This window comes from Sinocyclocheilus grahami, unplaced genomic scaffold (assembly GCF_001515645.1).
Source record: "Sinocyclocheilus grahami isolate Dianchi unplaced genomic scaffold, SAMN03320097.WGS_v1.1 scaffold373.1, whole genome shotgun sequence".
NCBI classification, from domain to species: Eukaryota; Metazoa; Chordata; class Actinopteri; order Cypriniformes; family Cyprinidae; genus Sinocyclocheilus; species Sinocyclocheilus grahami.
In genome coordinates this window covers 367,150-386,772 of record NW_015505552.1, presented here as the reverse complement: position 1 = coordinate 386,772, position 19,623 = coordinate 367,150, and the positions used below count along the sequence as shown (strand labels likewise).

Sequence of the window (19,623 nt, the reverse complement as noted above, 5' to 3'; positions counted from 1 at the left end):
AGATTACCTTTGCAGTCATATTTTTGCTCACTTTAATTTAATCTTTGCTAATAATTAGCTAAAAGGCTAATCATTTAATAATGCAATGAAGCATTTTTTGGTTCATTCACTAGTAAACTTCACAAATATTTGCAAAGAAACGACATGGAATTAAACGTCAAATTTTAAACTAGACAGTGTGAAATTGTATTTTGTACTCGAATAATCTGTTTCCTTTACAACTTAAAATATTTTTTACAGTGTTCAATTTCATTTTTAGAAAACAAATACCAATTTTTCATACTGTGCATTATATTGTAATGACTATATGGCTGTAAGTGTGTGAATGCATTTGTTGCGTCTGTAAAAGTTTAGACCTGTCAAATTCTAACAATCCCCCTCATGTAAAAGAGACGGAGAATGTCAGTAAATTAGTTTAGGTATGGAGGGAAAGACAGATTGGTCAATAGTGTATTGTGAGAAGACAGTCAGGCAAAGAGCGGCATAATTTACAGTAGGCTAAATGGGTGAGTTAGAAAAAGACAGAGCACTCATTTAATTCTTACATTAGTAACAATTTTGTCATAATTCAAAGGGAAGTCTTTGCAGCAGCATCCAAGATTTACAGTAGGCTACATGATGCCACTCAATCATTGTTGACGTTAACAAAAAAAAAGTGCAGTATCATGAATTTGTCTCTTCTGAAACTCAAAACAAGATGCATGTATGATTACTGGGTTCCTTTTAAGAAACATGCAAAGTCTGTCTGGGAGAAACTAAAATATTAACGCGATTGCATGCGTATGAATATGCAAACACACTTACACTTTCACTTTAAATTCAGAAAAACATCATGGTTAAATGTTCACTTTTTCCTCATCAATAAGCCTCATCTTATTCTTTCTCAGTTTATTCTCCCTGTTAGTCTCATTATACTTTATAGTGGCCTTATCCTCATGATAAAGTATTTTTAGGCATGATATCAATAGCATAGTACACTCTGACCCCAAGAAGACCTGAAGAAGGGAAAGAGAGAGAGACACAGAGAGACAAAATTCTACATTATATTCAACAACACACGACAAGCAAGCATTTCTATGAACACCTTTTTCAATTTCAGATGCTGGAAATCTTTAATTCAAGAAAGAAGATGAGGTCACAGAACTAAAAAGAAAGTCGCAGTGGGCATTAAAAAAAAGAGGAGTGACGGATATGAAGACAGTTACAGTAAGGAGGTTAGGGTAGTTTTTAATAGGCAGGGTATCTAAGGGTATCCTGTTATATTACACAAGTCCACTGGGACAGCACTGATGGAGCGATGAGTGGAGAGAGAAAGTCTTGAGATTGAGAGATGAGAGTAAAGGTCTGTCCTCTCATCAGCACAAACGCAGACTCCAGAGATGTGATCAGTGAGTTAATCTATTTTATTTTCACACTTTGAAAACAAAACAACTCAATACAAAATTATTATGCAATGGTTCTATCTATCTATCTATCTATCTATCTATCTATCTATCTATCTATCTATCTATCTATCTATCTATCTATCTACATTTAACCAAATTATCTTTGTTACTGAGGTTGTGATTGGAAACAAATAGAGACACCGCATATAGCATAATTATCTCAATACATGGAGTTTTCACTAATTAGTACATTAATATTTAAGTTGCTTTTGTAGATCTACAGAGCTTAGTTCCAACCTAAAAATAAGCACCGCTGTTAATTGGTTGGGTTCAACTGAACATTTGGCAGGTGTGCTGTAGCTGGAACCAGTGTGCAGAAATGTACAGTCGATCTCCAGAAGCAGAACTGATTTACAAAGTATCCCATTTTCATAACCACATGATCAGCAAGACAGCGATGCAATAAAAGCCTGGGAAATGTCGAGCAGGATCAGGCAGTGATAAATAATTTTTGCCTTGTTACAAATTCCAGGGATTTTTTTTTTAAATAATAAATAAATTTCAGTCATCAACATTCCACATTCACACATCTCTTTTTACCTAACCTTTCAATCCTCCTAAACTGTCTTCCCCACATAATGCATGAAATGTTCCCACTTTTCAGTATTTTGTCGTCAGTGCAACTTTCAAGTTGTATTAGATGGACATTTTGGGCACAGGGTGCAGACTTGGGTCTTTCCAGGTCAGGCATCACGATTTTTCACTATGCAAGACACGTGCATACTAATCTCGAGACCTCCTGTGTCTAAATAACCATATTCATACCAGCTTCACACAAATAACACTCAATAAATTCATCCCTAACTCAGATTTCGAAAACTGTTAAATTTGATCAATCATATGCACTAAAAACAAAATTTTGGTTGATATAAGTTGGAACCACATTTTCTTCACACTAGAGGTTGTGTGAGGTTGTGTTTTTTTATTTTATACTGATGATATGGTTTAACATGTTCATAGAAAATTTCTGTAATTCTGAATAAACATTAACATATATATTTTATAATACACATACTTTATATAGATATGCATATAAATATATGGAATAAATAAATATCTAAATTTTAGTTTTTCATAAAGTCATTTGTTTTAATAACATAGATCCCAAGGACTTTTTTTGTAATATGCTAAGATGATGCAAACGTTTATAGTCTGTATAGAGTCATATTTTTTGGATTGAATTCTGATGCATCTACAGAGATATAGAATATCAGCTCTTAACATTCATGTCACAAACAAGTAGTTTATATGCTGAAGCAGTAATCTTTCATTTTTTTATTTTTATTTTTGCATTTAGCTGTCATGTGTGTGACTCCTAAATCATAATACGGAGTTTCTATACCAGTTGTTAGATGATTACTAGTATTTGCTTACCTGTCTGCACTTATTTAGTTACCTAAACCAAACCAGAGCAAACAGGATCTTACACAAAGACAAGCAGAAACGCATTAGTTTGATCTGAGATTAAATAATCAGCTTGAAGTGAACTTTAAAACATGGGGGGAATCATGTTCATGCTGGTTTCTATAGTGCACTCAGTTATAATTAGGTCATGGCAACTACTAGCATCCAAAGGGATATCCAATAAGATTCCATTGTCCAATGAGATAATGGCATGAATGCATGACCCTTAAATAATTCAGGCTGATACTCTCAGAGTGGACCGGCTAAATATTATTAATGCTTAGTTTGCTTTACCGTTAAGATGATTAAAATCAGTTGTGGTGTTGTTGCAGAAGGTGATTGCTGGTCTAATTGAGACAGACTCCTATTGTAAGCAAGCTGAAGCCAAATTACACATTCTTTTCTTTTGGTCACCATAGTTTAAATCATGAACAGGAGCAGAAAAATCAAAAGACGGTTGGTGTGGATTGATTGAGGTTTTCTCAGACAGCTGTTAGGGGTGAGGGAGGAAATTCCGGGTTTATGTAGGTGAAGTCTTGGAATTCCTCTTGACTTATAGCGGCGAGAACATCCGGGTCAGAAGGCGTGAGGGCGGAGGGGGCGGATGTGAAAAAATTATCAAAGTTCTCTCCTTTTCTGCCTCCCTGTGGGAACGACAAATAGAATCAGCTGGGTTACGGTTATTTCTATTAAATACCAAGCAAATTAAGTGGATGCTGTTGACGTCAGAGAGGTGTAGAGCACCTCTAATTATTTGCTGTGCTCACATACATTCACACAGCATAATATCCACATAGATTAGCATGAGTAATATGGGTAAAGTGCTACAGGCAATGAGGGTCAGGTTTATTTTGGTTCTTCCGTCTTTACAAGACAACACCAGTAATGCACGCACACATGCACGGATGCATGCTGAAAATAATAAGGAGAAGCAGGCAGAGTGCATTAATAAACTTCCAGTTACATGGTTACGAGTTTAAAATAAAACAAACAAACAAACACACACAACAACATTTATCCCCATAAGAAAATGAGGACATACCACAACTTCTGTTGGTTCTATGTAAAGTTAATTATAATAACAACACTACAGTTAAGCAAATGAAAAGCTAATGTGTTTGCTGTAAAAAATATATATATATATGTATTATATAGCAATATAAGCATACACTCTAAAAAACGCTGGGTTAAATTAATACAACCCAGTGCTGGGTAAAATAGGGACCCAAAATAGTTGGGTTACTACCCAGAAGGTTGGGTTAAACATTTAACCCAACCGCTGGGTCAAAACAACCCAATTGCTAGGTTTGTCCCTATTTTACCCAGCACTGGGTTGTATTTAACCCAGCATTTTTTAGACTGTATAGTTTATATATTATATATAATTATCTATCTAGCATTTATTTATAACGTATATCATTTATTTTATTATATCTATCTATCTATCTATCTATCTATCTATCTATCTATCTATCTATCTATCTATCTATCTATCTATCTATCTATCTATCTATCGTTGGGTTAAACATTTAACCCAACCGCTGGGTCAAAACAACCCAATTGCTAGGTTTGTCCCTATTTTACCCAGCACTGGGTTGTATTTAACCCAGCATTTTTTAGACTGTATAGTTTATATATTATATATAATTATCTATCTAGCATTTATTTATAACTTTATTTTTTTATTTTATTATATCTATCTATCTATCTATCTATCTATCTATCTATCTATCTATCTATCTATCTATCTATCTATCTATCTAAGAAAACCAATTTGGAGTTTAAAAACAACTATCTTTTTAATTACTGAATGAATGAATGAATGAATGAATAATGTATCCCCAGTAGTTGTCTCTAAAGGGAGGTTTAATATAATGTTTATCAATCAATCAATCCACCCATTTACTTAATTTAAAAACACCCGTGTATTTAATTTAATACACTTTTTTTTCTTTCATGATGCGGAGTTTCCATTTTCTTCTACTGTTTATATTTTAGATAATGATTTTTTTTTGTTTCCCCTACCCCAAAACTAAATCATCACACCAAGCTTTTTATATTTTTAAATTTTTGTAAAGACATTATTGAGTATGTTTAATAATCCAGACGTTATTCTAAAATTGTGGGGCATTTCTGGGGTAAAGCCTGACCCGCACACAGAGACAGGTGTTGTGATAGGTGATACTGACACTTCTGGGTTTGAAGGGAGGCTGTGTCTCCAATCTCTCCAGCCGGTCCCAGTCTATCCAGCGGAAAAAAGGATGCTCCCGCAGCTCTCTCTCTGCATCCTCTCCTCCACCCAAACGCTTAGCAGGGTTCTTGGTGAGGAGCTGGGAGAGAAACAGATGGAGAAAGAATGTCAGAAAAAAAATCAATTGTATGCTAATTTAAGTAATTTTTTTTTAGAAGTGTTAGTATTAAAGATGGGATAGATTGCCCTGTGCATGCACTGTGAGCAAAATATGAAGGCAGCAGAGATGAAAGAACAGGAAGTAGATTACCCCTTTGCAGATGGCCACAGCCTCCCGAGAGAGACACTTCGGATATGAAACGCTCTGTTCCATGATGGACTGAAACAGCTCCTCCTCATCTATACCATCAAAAGGAGGCTGATGAAAAGAGAGAGACAGTGGGAGAGGGCGCCGGGGATGAAGATCTATTGAGAAAAGGACCAAATTAAAGGCTCAGTGAAGCAGAGGATGAAAAATTACCTGCCCAGCCAGCATTTCATAGAGCAGGACTCCATACGACCACCAGTCCACTGCTTTACCATACGGCTGATACGCCACAATCTGAAAACAACACAAATCTGTTATAACCGCTTCTTTTTTATTTTGGGTATAGATTTCCCAAAGTGTTCATTTAGAATGCCTTTTGAATTCCAACTTAATTCTTTAATTTGTATTGAGGTAGCAAACAGGATGCAGAATTATCATTTGAATTTAAGGAAGTAAAAAGAAATTCAATATAACTGCATTTAATATGAATTACCAATAAACATGCTATCATGTAGAAAACAATTTGATATTTCTGAAAACATTAGATGATTTTAGAATGTGATACAATTGAATTTTTATTATTATTATATTTGCATTTATATTAGTGCTGTCAAATGATTAATCGCATCCAAAATAAAAGTTTTTGTTTACATAATATAGGTGTGTGTACTGTGTATATTTATTATGCATATATAAATACACATGCATGTATATATTTAAGAAAAATGTTACGTTTATATATTAAATATATTATATAATTTATATGAATATAAATACATGTAAATATTTTCAAAATATATGCTGTATGTGTGTGTATTAATATACACATAATAAATATACACAGCACACACACATATATTATGTAAACGAAAACTTTTGTTTTGGATGCGATTAATCACGATTAATCATTTGACAGTACTAATTTATATATACTGAATTTATTAAATATGTATATCATTAAAATTAGCTATTTTAATTTGAATATAACAAAATACCTACACTACCATTCAAAAGTTTGGGGTCAGTCAGATTTTTGTAAAATAAATGAATACCTTTATTCAGCAAGGATGCATTAAAATGATCAAAAATGAGAATAAAGGCATTTATAATACTACAAATTATTTCATTTTCAAATAAATGCATCAAAAAAAAACTTCACAACTTAAAAAAAAAACAAGCACAACTTTAAAACTGATAATAGTAAAAAATGTGTCTAGAGCAGCAAATCAGTATATTAGAATGATTTCTGAAGGATCATGTGACACTGCAGACTGGAGTAATGATGCTGAAGATTCATCTTTGCATCACAGGAATAAAGTACATTTTAAAGGGGTCCTATTATGCTTTTTCACTTTTTGAATTTTAGTCAGTGTGTAGTGTGTATGTTTGAGCATAAAAAAGATCTTCAAACTTGCAAATCTCAAAGTCGACTCCAAAGGAAGATATTTCGTTTTTTAAAAATCCCTTTTCAAGAACTACACCGAACGGCTCGTTTGGACTACAGTGTTTGTTTTCCGGGTTTTGTGATATCACAAAGCTGTCCATTAGAATATCATTAATAGTTCCCGCCTAAAGAAATTCGAATGGTTGGGGGATTGGGGAGGGCGAGGTGTGGTTAGAAGGCTTGGTTGAGTGAGTGCATCAGACTAAGAAGAAGTGCTGCTGTAGCCTCAAGTTTTGGCAAGTTATTACAAATGCACCTGAATAATTATGTAAATATGTATGTTACAATTATGAAAACGTTTTTATAATAAATTGCTGACAGTACAATACTGGGCAATGATGTAATCTGCAGAATTTACACTTCAATTATGAGACTACAGTGTTTCTCATACATTGAGTGCGGGTGTTTTTATATCACTGTATTTCTGAAGGAAACCGACTGTCTTCAGAAAATTGGATGTGATTTTTATGTAATCTTGCATGTAATGTCTGATAAAGCAGTGTTTTTTTTTAGCAGAGCGCTGCTTTGTGTACAGCCTTATCTACCACTCACACAGCGCCTCCTGCTGCCAGAGAATGAGTTTGCATATGTATGCCGCCTGGGAAACACTGGACTATGGTATAAATAATTTCAACTGTATAACAGTTTCACTGCAATTCATGTTATAATGTTAGAATTAAATAAAAATAATACATATGCACTAATATGTACATAGTAAATGCAGTTATTTTAAGCGGTTGTTGACATCCTATCTGAAACGGGATTTAGCCCAAAAAAACAACAATAACGTTACCACTCTAATATGTCTTGCAATATCCCTGCGTGCAAAGGTTCTGCGAGATCCTCTTGTTCAATATACTCTGGGTCTGAATCCGGCTCAAATTGATATGGCAATATTGACTCCATCCTTAACTAACAGCAGACTGAACTTGCTGCTTTGGCAAGGGGCGTGGCAGTACTGAAACACCGTCTAAGCTGCTCACCAATCACAACGCACTGGGACAGCTAACCAATCACATCACATTTCGTTTTTCGGAAGGCGGACCTTCATCAAACCCGGAACTAATCGAGACGTTTGTGGCAGGCTGGGGAGAGAGGTATTGTAATAATGTAAATTATGTAAAAAAATAATGCGTTTTTCGAACCACCAAGCATGAGAGCATGTTCTAGTACACTCCCAAAACAAATGCAAGACATTGTAAAAGAGCATAATAGGACCCCTTTAAAATATATCAAAATAGAGAACGGTTATTTCAAACTGTAATAATATTTCAAAATATTACTGCTTTTGCTGTATTTTTTTGATCAAATAAATGCAGCCTTGGTGACTTCTTTCAAAAACATAATAAAAAAACTTACCGACCCCAAACTTCTGAATAGTAGTGTACAGTAGGCATTTAAATATATTCAGTAAATTACACATTTTAATATAACATATTTATTAAAGAAACTTCACAGAATACTCTTCAAAATGGAGCCAAACAACATGAAGCAGGATGATAAGATGGATACTTTAAGTAGAGCTCTAGGTAAGTTTGTTCTTGTCCTTTAGTTCCTCTGTTCATGACTGTTGAATTTCTTTGAATTGCAATTCAGTAAATTGCCCATCATTCCAATTCAACATCCTGTGGAATGTGACCAATTAAACTCACATTCCAACTCCTAAACTTAAAGAAGGCCCATGAATTTTGACCATCCTTGCTAAATGCTTCGTAATTTCATAATGTTATATTCTCAAAATCATATAAATTAGAAATAATTCCATTACAGAGTTAGATGGATGCTAACAGCCCTCTCAATGTGCAGATAAGCTCATGAAAATCATATTAAAGATAATTACACAATAAATATGCCAGCGTCTCTGTGTCAGCCGTGAGTGTGTGTGTCACAGCGTGAGAAAGAGAGATTAATTTCCTTGCCTGCAGGGACACATATTGCATCTTTTCAAAATGACAGGGACACATAGATCAATGGCTTTTTCTCTCTTTTTTTTTTTTTTACATAATGTGATCAATGTGAGCCAGTTTAACTGCTGGGTTAATACAGCACTGACGCATACTGGGCTTCATTAGACCCACATTCACATCGCCTTTCCATCACACAGCAAAAACACAAACATTGACGATTTAGCACATACATCACTCGAGCGGGATGTCCGTCATGTCCGTGTAGTAAACACTGCAGTGAACCTAAATGAAATCACACAGAGACATGTAGATGCACATACACGCAGACATGTGCTGACTGCGCACAACCACCGAGTGTTCATGTAAACACAGAGCCGAGGTTATGAAGGAGAGGAGATGAATCAGACGGGAGCAGAAGGATGGAGATGGAGTAAAGGAAACCTCAGGTGCGATGTAATCAGGTGTGCCACAGAAGGTGCGAGTGGTGTCCCCTTCCATCATGCCTTCCCTACACATCCCAAAGTCTGCTATCTTTATGTGTCCTTCACTGTCCAGCAGGACATTGTCCAGCTTTAGATCTCTGCAGACCAGAGAAAGAGAAAGAATATTAAGTGACTGTAACATATGGTGTGTTTGTGGAGGGAGACTGTCATCATGTCTTGTACCTGTATATGATGCCTTTGTTGTGCAGGAAGAACAGACCCACCGCGATCTCAGCAGCATAGAACCTGCCAACATGAAAATCTCTCATCAACTCCATTAAACACACATTCATCCACTGCAGGACAGAATGACAGAATGATGCCAAACAGATGAATTCAGAAACAGAACAGACGGGGTACTTAAACAGTATAAAAAGTGAAAAAAACAAGCAATAGTTGTTGGATATTGTAATGTTTTTATCAGTTGTTTTGACGGCACCCATTCACTGCAAAGGATCCACTGGTGAGCAAGTGACGTAATGGTACATTTCTCCAAATCTGTTTCAATGAAGAATAAACTCATCTACATCTCGCATGGCCTGAGGATGAGTACATTTTCAGCACATGCTAATTTTTGAGCAAATTATTACAGGAGAAGTGCTAAACTTACGCTGCATGCGGTTCTTTAAACTTGCCGACGATTTGGATGTGAAACATAAGATCACCACCGTTCACGTACTCCATGACGTAATACAGACGATCCTACAACACAAAACTGATTATCGGCAATCAGCAGATAAGCAACTTCACAATACTAATAGGAATCAAAAATGAATCATCAATCAGTTCGCTTGTTCTCATGCTATACAAGTAAATAATACAACAAATGCCACAGCAGATTAGCAATGTCAAATTAAAAGACAAATTAATGAATAGAAACAAGACCTTGTGATCACACAAGGGCAGAAATATCATATTTTTACAGAAATTAAACTTATATTAAAGTATGTATTATGAAACTAACTGTCCTTGAACACTATGCACAATGAATTGAGTGAACTCTGTGTTGTAAGCTGAGACCAGCAAGTTTTCTCAGTTGCTTCAGTATTTGTCACCTACAGCCAAGGCAAGATAACAGTCCACTTTATCTCCAGAGGCATCTGACAACAGCATCTGGTGTCTGTAGGACTTGAACTTCTGATCAGTGCGACGCTGCATTTTTCCACTGGGCAACTGATAGCTTTGACAGGAAACTCTATTTCATGCACTTGATACAATGAGACACAGTTTACATAAACAAAGAATTCATTACCAAAACACAGTCACATCGAGTGTTTATTACAAATTCAATCGACAGGGGTGGAAAAAATCAAGTGATTTAACAAGAGTAATTCAAACCTTCACAAACCATTAAAGCCAGACATACACACACACACACACAACACTCCTCTTTTTCTCTCTTTCAGTACTGCAGCTGCCAATGTATTTCATTAGGCTGATTGCCACTTTGCAATATGTGTGCTGAAAGAGGTCAGACAATTAGCACTATGAAAAGTCATTTTTCAAAGCAAAATGAGGCAACTAACATTGCAAAAAGGCCCTCCAGATTCATTAGTTACAAAAAGTATTTAACTTGTCAGAATGAAATAGAAAAAAATGATAGTCTAATCACCTTTTATTACACAGGTTGTTTTAGGTTGCCAGTTTTGGACTCATGACAGCATTCCAAGAATATAATTATTACACTGTCAGATGCTTCTGTTATTTTGTTCATCATGTTGACATTTTATAACCCTGTTAGTCAATATTGTAAAAGCAATCTGTTCTTGTGATTTGTCTCCCTCTCAAGATTGCTAACAGCCTTGTTCAGGGCAAATTAATTGACTCTATCGGTCCCTATCTAAACCAATGTAAACAACCTTTTAATGAGGTAAAAGAAGAATACTTACGGTGTTGCTTTCATTTTTACTATGATTAAACAGCTTTACTCCATAACTGACACAGTTATTAATCTGGCATTCAAACCTCAGTAGAAGTGCTTTTTTTTTTCAATAAAAAACAACAACATTTCTTTAGATACACGATGAACATGCACATGTGTTGAATCTAGGCATATTAGAAGCCTAATAAAAGCTGTTTATTTTACATAGAATGGGTTAACTCATAGTGGCAGCCATTTTTAAATCACATGACCAGATGAATATTTAGGTATATTCATGGCATTTTGTAATTACCGTAATTACTAGAAAATCCAGACATTCTACTTGAGGCCGTTCTGAATCCGAATCTGAATTATGTGCTTCTACACCATTAATGCCAAAATGTTAATATAATTAGACAAAACCACAATTTAACAAGTAACAGTTGTTAAGCAAATGCTTTATTAATACACTTTATTTAGTTTATTAAGCAGGAGATTAGACACTACCTATCTAAATCTGTGCTGGCTACATTCAACTATATTGTACGTCTTTTGTTTATTTTCAGATTAATCTTGATTTATTAATACATTAATAATAGGCAAAACAGAACAGAAATATTACATTTCATATTATATATTACATTTTAGTCGTTACTACATTTTACTGCTGAAGCTGCCATCATTTTAATAGGTTCAGCATCACGTTGTTGAAGTCATGTGGTCAGAGAGTTTATAAGTTGTAATTATGAGTTTTGTAAAGATATAAACACTTTTTAGAATTCACTAGTTATGGTAAACCCAACATGCTTTGATTGTTTTGGCAATCCTGTGTTAACAGACACTATCACCTGCAGAATGGCATCGGAACCTGAAAACTTTAGTGTGATGCTGCATCCATGCCACTAGGTGTCAGTATACTATCAACCAACACAACAAAAACAAAAAATTACTGCGTTCATATTTAAAAATATCCAGTTTCTGCCCTGAGAGACCACATGTGAACATGCAGGACCCACAAAATGTCAGTACTCGTGTTCCAGCTGTGCGAGGTCAAAAAAGTGATTTAAAAATGGCCCTGAAGGTGAAGAGTGCATCTGCTCCATCACTAAGGGCCGAATGACATTTCAGCCCATATATATTTCATAATTTGCAAATGTGCATATGCATGTATAAACCTCATCCCCAGGCTCCCACTCTCTTTTAATCATTAACCGTTTACACACTCTCACACACATGGATGAACACACAGACCTCGGTTTGAAAGGCGCAGTAGAGGGAGGTCAGGAAGTGAGGTCGGCCCACGAGGCCCAGCACTCTTCTCTCCACCATAGCGCTCTCTGTGTCCTCATCCTGAAACAGCACGTCCTTCTTCAACACCTTCACCGCAAACAAGCGCTCGCTGCCCCTCTCCTCTGCCAGCAGGACCTGCGGGATGACAAGAAAACCTAGCGCTAACACTTCTTGAACATTAATATTTAAGAGTTCATCATCTTCTGCTCACATTCCTACAGCAGCGACTCGATTGGGCAAACACACAGCAAGAGCAGAAAACATCATTCAAAGCGAGTTTAACATTCATAAGGGAACATTACCTCAAATCAAACAAAAAGAAATTAACAGAAATTCTTTCATTTAATTTACTTGTGTGATCCTGTTCTCTTCCTGTCTTTTTATTTTGCTTTGTGTAATTTTTCTATCTCTGGGTCCCAGGTCTTTTCTCCTCTGCTCTTCTCTTTAATCTCTTCCCTCGTTTCTATCCTTTCATTAGCATGGTTCTACGCCCTGGAGGATATGCTGTCTACTGAGTATAACCCTGGCCTCTTATATAACCAAATATACTTGTGAACACACACACACACACACACACACACACACACACACACACACAAGTGTGTGCACATGCGTATGTACACCAGATATGCTCGTGCACACACAACATCTACTTTAAAATTAGTTTATATACTGTACATGAACACTACCACAAAGGAAATAAACATTCCTCCACACGCTCAAACAAGAGAGTGCAAAATGCACACACACACACACACTCCCATGTCATTCCTCCTCAGGGATCAAACAGCTCAGAGTCCTTCACTTGTGTGCTCTGCGCTGACACACGACAACAGCATTTAGATTCTGCTCAGCACAGACAGTGTTGAGTGTTTTGTTTGACCAAAACAAGGCATTCGTTCTGAAATATTCCAACAATCCCATGGCTGCTCTTGGATTTGCATTCACCAGGAGTTTCTTACACGTATCACAAATTCTGCTTTATTTATCACATAACAAGACTGGCCGAACACCCAAATGACCGTGTGCCTACATAGCTCCAGGTTTTTAAAGGTGAATAAGGTCTGCATCTCACTGGGCCTTGAGTCAGAGCTTCTGCCTCCTACTAGAGGAAGCGAGGCAGAGCCACAGCTGCAAATTTTAGATAGAGAAATCAGCCCCCTCTTCTTGCAGCTGGGACCAAAGCTTTAGCGTTTCCCCTTCTGCCTGAATTAGCAGCAGCAGCCCAGGAATGAATGAGACAAGGGCCTAATTCAGTTCCAAGGACGTTGTACCCTTCACACTCCTTAGTGCATCTACAGGGAACATGGAAGTAGACGTGTTTGTTGATGGGTGAGTGCGGTCTCATGTAGCCTGACTTTCGGCATAAAAATCTGGTCTGCCTTGCAGCCTGTTTTGTCCCAAACCCACCTACTTAGGCTGAAGGCCAAAGTATACTTTGACACAAGTATACTTATCTCTTAACCCCCCTCATACAAGTGCTTGTCAACAAGGCCATCTATTGTTGTTATGTTCTCCAGTAGTTTATTGTTTGTGTTGTCTCTGCCGTTTCTTTGTGAAAAAACAATCTGGCCCAGTGTTGCCACCTTGTGGACAAAAAATATTAATAAAAAAACAATATGTTGAGTTGAGTAGCATGTCCAAATTCATAGCGTTCATAAAACAGTAGGCCAAAATTACCTAAAACAAATGTAGTACCTACTAGTGTTTGGTCTGAGTCCTAGCGCTTAACCAATTGAGTTTGAATGGGAGACATTTATTAAGGTCACTTTATCTTAATTTTATGTTGTTACTTTATTTATCTTTCATGCTACATGTAATCTTTACTCTGTAAAGTCCAAAGTGTCCTGAGTCCGTGTCCAGTTCAAGTACAAGTCCACCCGAGTCTAAGTTCATTCAAAACTGCAGTTAAAGTCCAGTTTCGAGTAAGAGTTTGAAGTCCAAGTCCAAAGTTTAAGTGCCCCAACTCCAGTACCTACTACAGAGGATCAGATTTCGGATCTAGCAACGGTTTTTCAAAGTATACTCAATTTAATTCAACACATACACAAGTTTCACCCTTGTCTAGTGTTTGTGCTATTTCTCTCCAGAAGTTATGACTGATAAAAATGTCTTTGTACCCATTAAAACTACAGTTGCGGGTGTGTCTTAAAGGGATAATTCACAGAAAAATTTAAATTCTGGAATCATTTACTCACCCTCATGTCGTTTCAAACCTGTATGACTTACTTTTTTCTGTGGAACATAAGAGGAGATAATTTGAGAAACGTTTAGCATTTAATGGAAGTCAATGGTAACCATAACATTTTGGTTACCAACATTCAACATATCTTCTTTTATGTTCTGCAAAAGAAAGTCACACAGGTTTGAAACAACATGAGGGTGAGCAAATTATGGCAGAATTTTCATTTTTGGGTGAACTACCCTTTTAAACCCCTGACACAAGAGCTTGTCAACGTCACCAGCTATTATTGTTGACGTCTCCAGTAGTTTGTAGGTGTTAAACTAATTAGTGCAAAAAAAATTCTAAACACATGTGCAAGCTGAGTGTATGGACAACCCTTGATGATTAATAAATGCACTCCAATGCACGGCACTGTAACTAATCTAGTTTAAACTTGAAAGGGACTAATCTATATATTTGTCATAGATTTAATGTCTCTAAACTGCCAGACTCATTATTTTGTCCTTCAAAGCAATCACTGTATCAACCCATTACCTTGTAAACATAATTTGTTTACTGACAGACTAATTATAAAAAATGGTATCTTTACTCTGGGAAGTTGTGTAAAGCCAGCCAAACAGATCATAGTCAGCGCTTGCCATTTTGGTGTTCAATATGCATCAGACGGTCAGTGAACAGAGTGGGCGGACTGTGGGAGTTCTGTCAGAGTCTAGAGAGTTTCCTTTAAAGATTCTGTTCCACTGACAACCAGGAGGTCAAATACAACGATTTATTACACATACAGCAGGGTCCAAATGTCAGTGAAAAGTTGACTTGAAAAAATAGGTGTTTATTTGCTTTAGTGACAACATACTCTATTCATTTTAAATCATAGAATTTCATTGTTTCTCATTTTTCAAAATTCTGAATCCTATTTCCAGGTTTAACTTTGATTTTGAATCCCATATTTTCATTGTGGCCTTCTGGATCCCACTATATGTGTATGAAAAAAAGTATGTAATTTCAAGCACCTTGCCAAAGCTCCCTTTGCCCAGAATCATGAGGAAGTTGAAATCGTGCAGCCTGACTTGGCCTTTGCCCGTGTGCAGTGCAGTGGGAGTCAGACTCAGAGCAGGAGGGGTCACAGTCGGAACAGGCGTCGTCACAGTAACAGGAGCAGGAGGAACAGAGGGCGTGAGAGCAGCATCTGGTACCTTCAGAAATGAGGAGAAAGATGGGATGAGAGAGGGAAAGAGAGAGAGAAAGAGAGAGAGCACAAGAATAGTTTGTTTCAATAAAGAACTACACTGCCCTCCTGTGGATGTGCTATGAAGTGACACAATTATGGTGCTCCCAGAATGTGGTCAGACTAAGATGACATTTACAGAATTTGTAGATGTGGCTGTTTGTGACTGCATGATGTCAAAAAGAATATTCGATTTTAGCTGGATGTGTTTATTTGTGGATCTGAGATGGCCCTCGGCTTCTACAGCACTCTCTTGGCTGAATATTGCATGTCGACACTTTTATCTAAAGTGACTTACAGTACATCTGTTACAGGGATAATCTCCCCTGGAGCAAAATGGAGTAAAGTGCTTTGCTCAAGGGCACAATGATGATGCTTTATGGACAGTCACTTGAAGATTGCAGCCAAAAACCTTTCTGTTTTTACCACAACTTATGGAAGGCAACTCAAAAGTTGCAGGCTACACTCCCCACAGCAGTGCTTATGGTAGATAATAAAAAATTGCTAAGACAATTGCTGAAGACAATTTAGATTTGGTAAAATTCACGGATGTAGCTACAGATATTTTTTCTTTTAATTTTGTAATGTAGCTCTGAGCGATACAGATTATCAAAAACTTGGATCTACAGTATCTATTGGTTGTTGACTGGATAGGGGCAGATGTGAATGTGAGCTTGCAGTCGATTGTAAGAAAGAGGTGAGGTTTGTGAGGAATAGAGAAGTCTGGCATATATCACCAGAGAGAAGCTTGTCGTTTCACCAGAAGATCCAGTTATGATAGTTTGATTAAAAAATGAGGTCCCAAAAAAAAGAAGAAGAAAAAAAGATTAATTAATTAATTAAAAAAATAGAAACAAGTCAGCACTGATAGCCTCGTTGGCATTCCCGAGTTCCCGGCTCGTGGACCTTTCCCGATCCCATAGCCCTCTCTCTCTCCCACTTCGCTTCCTGTCAACTAACTGTAATAGCATCATAAAGACAAAAAACGGCAAAAATATTCTTAAAAAAAAGGAGAAACATATGCATGGATGAATTGTTCGATAAAAGATCAATAACATGCATTTAGAAAATAGATAGGGTGAATTTTCACTTCATTTTCATGAACTAACAATGAACAATTTTTACAGTACTTCTTAATCAAGGTTGATATTAACTTACAAACATATTATTGTTTGTTGTTAATTCATCTTAGTTAATAAGATAATCTTTGTTAATTTAATTTTAAAAATGTATTAGTATAATGTATAAATGAATATTAATATCAAAGAATGCTGTATTATTCATTGTTATTACATTTTATTAATTGTTTTAGTGTTAACATTTAATGTTATTACAAAGTGTTTAAAACCTTTGTATAAAAATGAGCTGTATAGCTGGTCAGAACACAAATGTCACACACGGTGGGTTTCCATGTTTTATGGGGACATATGTGTAAAGGTTTTTATATTTTATACTGTACAAACTGTTTTCTATCCCCTTACCCTACCCTTAACCCTAACCTTACCCATCACACAAAACATTCTGTTTTGTGTGATGTTTGATTTCTGTTTGATGTTCAAAAAAGATCATTCTGTATGATTTATAAGCAGTAAAATTTTCCCATAAGGTCAAAATGTACTGGTATTGCTATATTTGATATACTGTAGTTGTGGGGATATATGATCCCCATAATGTAGGGAATACCAAACCACACACACACACACACACTTAGTTTTTTTTATGGTTCATGGGGACTCTCAATTGGCATAATGGTTTTTATACTGTACAAACTGTATTTTCTAACCCTACACCTAAACCTGCCCCTCACAGAAAACTTTTGACATTTTTAGATTTTCAAAAAACTCATACTGTATGATTTATAAGCCTTTTCAACTACGGGGACACCAAAACTGTCCTCATAAATCACCTTCACATTGTAATACCTGTCATACATACCCATGTCATTACGCAAATCTGTGTCCTTGTAAACCACATAAACACACACACACACACACACACAAACAAAGGTGTAAACAAGAATGTTACAAAAAATGAAATGATAAACTTTGTCTCAATTGGCATAATGGTTTTTATACTGTACAAACTGTATTTTCTAACCCTACACCTAAACCTGCCCCTCACAGAAAACTTTTGACATTTTTAGATTTTCAAAAAACTCATACTGTATGATTTATAAGCCTTTTCAACTACGGGGACACCAAAACTGTCCTCATAAATCACCTTCACATTGTAATACCTGTCATACATACCCATGTCATTACGCAAATCTGTGTCCTTGTAAACCACATAAACACACACACACACACACACAAACAAAGGTGTAAACAAGAATGTTACAAAAAATGAAATGATAAACTTTTTTAAAAACTAGTAAATTTGGTCAGATCATAAATGTGACAAATCACAAAAAAGTCAGCAGGAATTAGTACAAATAAGCATAATAACATTAAAAAGTGCAGATGATATGAGAGAGTACCTGCAGGTCTGGGTCAGGTACAGGGATGTTATAATACTCTCCCTCATCCTGGTTGAGTAGTTTGAACCAGCCACTGACTGAACGTCTGAATATCTCACTAACGCCGAATGACAGAGCGCCCATGAAGTCATTCCGTGAGGTCCGATCCCAGTCCCAGACCTCTACAGACAAACGCCTGTCCCACTGCCTCCCGCGCACTGAACTACACACAGACAGGAGGACAGAGAGAGATAACCTAGCATCCACTCAGAAAACCACAGCAACACCCTGGCAACAACTTTTGCATCATATGCACATACAAACAAAGAAACACAAATAAGACTCACAAGGTGAAGCTCTCATTCCAGATAGGGTTGAGTGTAGAACGGATGGTTTTGGTTTTCTGTTTGCTCTGGCTTTTTGGATCAGGAATGAGTTTGAGCTTCACATAAGGGTCCGACAGGCCATTAGGATCCATGGGCATCAGGTTATGGGCTTCATGCACTAAAACATATGTTACAGATTGAGAATTGATTATGTGTGTTCATACATACCAGTATTGAATATTGCATGAATTATACCATGCAATAGAACAAAGTGAATATCTCTGTGGTTGTGCTGCTATGCTTAGTACAGTGAATGTGCTTTCAGCTGTATTGTTAAATTGACCTGTCAGAATGACATGCTGCTGGTTGCCTTTAAAAGAACAGCGGTGCATTTTAAATGCTCACATTCTCTGTAGAGCATTAGTAGTCTTCTCACTACTCATTACTCTCTCTATGGTGTCGCTGATCTAAGAGCCAGAGGCTTAGTTAAGTTGACAGTGCAGCTAATGCATTGTAATACAGCAGATTGTGTGTGTGTGTGTATAATTAGCTTTTTCCTTATGTACTGATGATGCTATATGCATACATTTCCCTCTGCTGGAGGAAAGTTGAGCTGTGCTATGCGGCTCATAATGCATCTCCAGTAGGCTTCCTTAAACAGCAAATTCTCTCTGTGAGCTAAGGAGCAATTCTTCACTGGGGTATAAATAGTGGAATCTTAATAAACATTACTTAGCTCTTTCTACGAATAGGACATGAAACAAGGGCATATGTTTTATTTTATTTTATTTTTATAATGGGTTTGAAATTTTTTGCAATATTTTTACTAAAACTTGGGGAATACATTCAGTTGTAATCCTACAGATTTATTTTACATTGTAATTTTCTAGTAATAAATATTAAATAAACACAAAATATATGCAATTTATAAATATAACCCAATATAATTAAGAAAGCTAAAATATATAATTAATACAAGCTATATAATTATGATAGGGCTTATCTAGTTTATAAACAAATGATCGTTTATAGAAGTTGATAGACTTATATTTATGAATATTAATATTTATGAATATTAATATATATATATATATATATATA

At 36.2% G+C, this 19,623-nt stretch overlaps 1 protein-coding gene across 2 annotated transcripts in view; it reads right to left on the bottom strand.

Annotated features, from left to right (window-relative positions):
• Nucleotides 1-2,552: 2,552 nt before the first annotated feature.
• Nucleotides 2,553-19,623, bottom strand: part of prkcg (protein kinase C, gamma) — a 38,978-nt gene continuing 21,907 nt past the window's right edge. For both annotated transcript variants that reach the window (XM_016230560.1, XM_016230561.1), the window contains 11 exons: nucleotides 18,544-18,700; nucleotides 18,218-18,419; nucleotides 15,527-15,709; nucleotides 12,293-12,466; nucleotides 9,791-9,882; nucleotides 9,364-9,426; nucleotides 9,140-9,278; nucleotides 5,561-5,641; nucleotides 5,351-5,458; nucleotides 5,039-5,179; nucleotides 2,553-3,493 (listed from right to left, as the gene is read on the bottom strand). In XM_016230560.1, coding sequence (XP_016086046.1) covers nucleotides 3,332-3,493; nucleotides 5,039-5,179; nucleotides 5,351-5,458; nucleotides 5,561-5,641; nucleotides 9,140-9,278; nucleotides 9,364-9,426; nucleotides 9,791-9,882; nucleotides 12,293-12,466; nucleotides 15,527-15,709; nucleotides 18,218-18,419; nucleotides 18,544-18,700 — 1,502 coding nt within the window. In that variant the 3' untranslated portion in view covers nucleotides 2,553-3,331. The remainder of the gene's footprint in view (nucleotides 3,494-5,038; nucleotides 5,180-5,350; nucleotides 5,459-5,560; nucleotides 5,642-9,139; nucleotides 9,279-9,363; nucleotides 9,427-9,790; nucleotides 9,883-12,292; nucleotides 12,467-15,526; nucleotides 15,710-18,217; nucleotides 18,420-18,543; nucleotides 18,701-19,623) is intronic.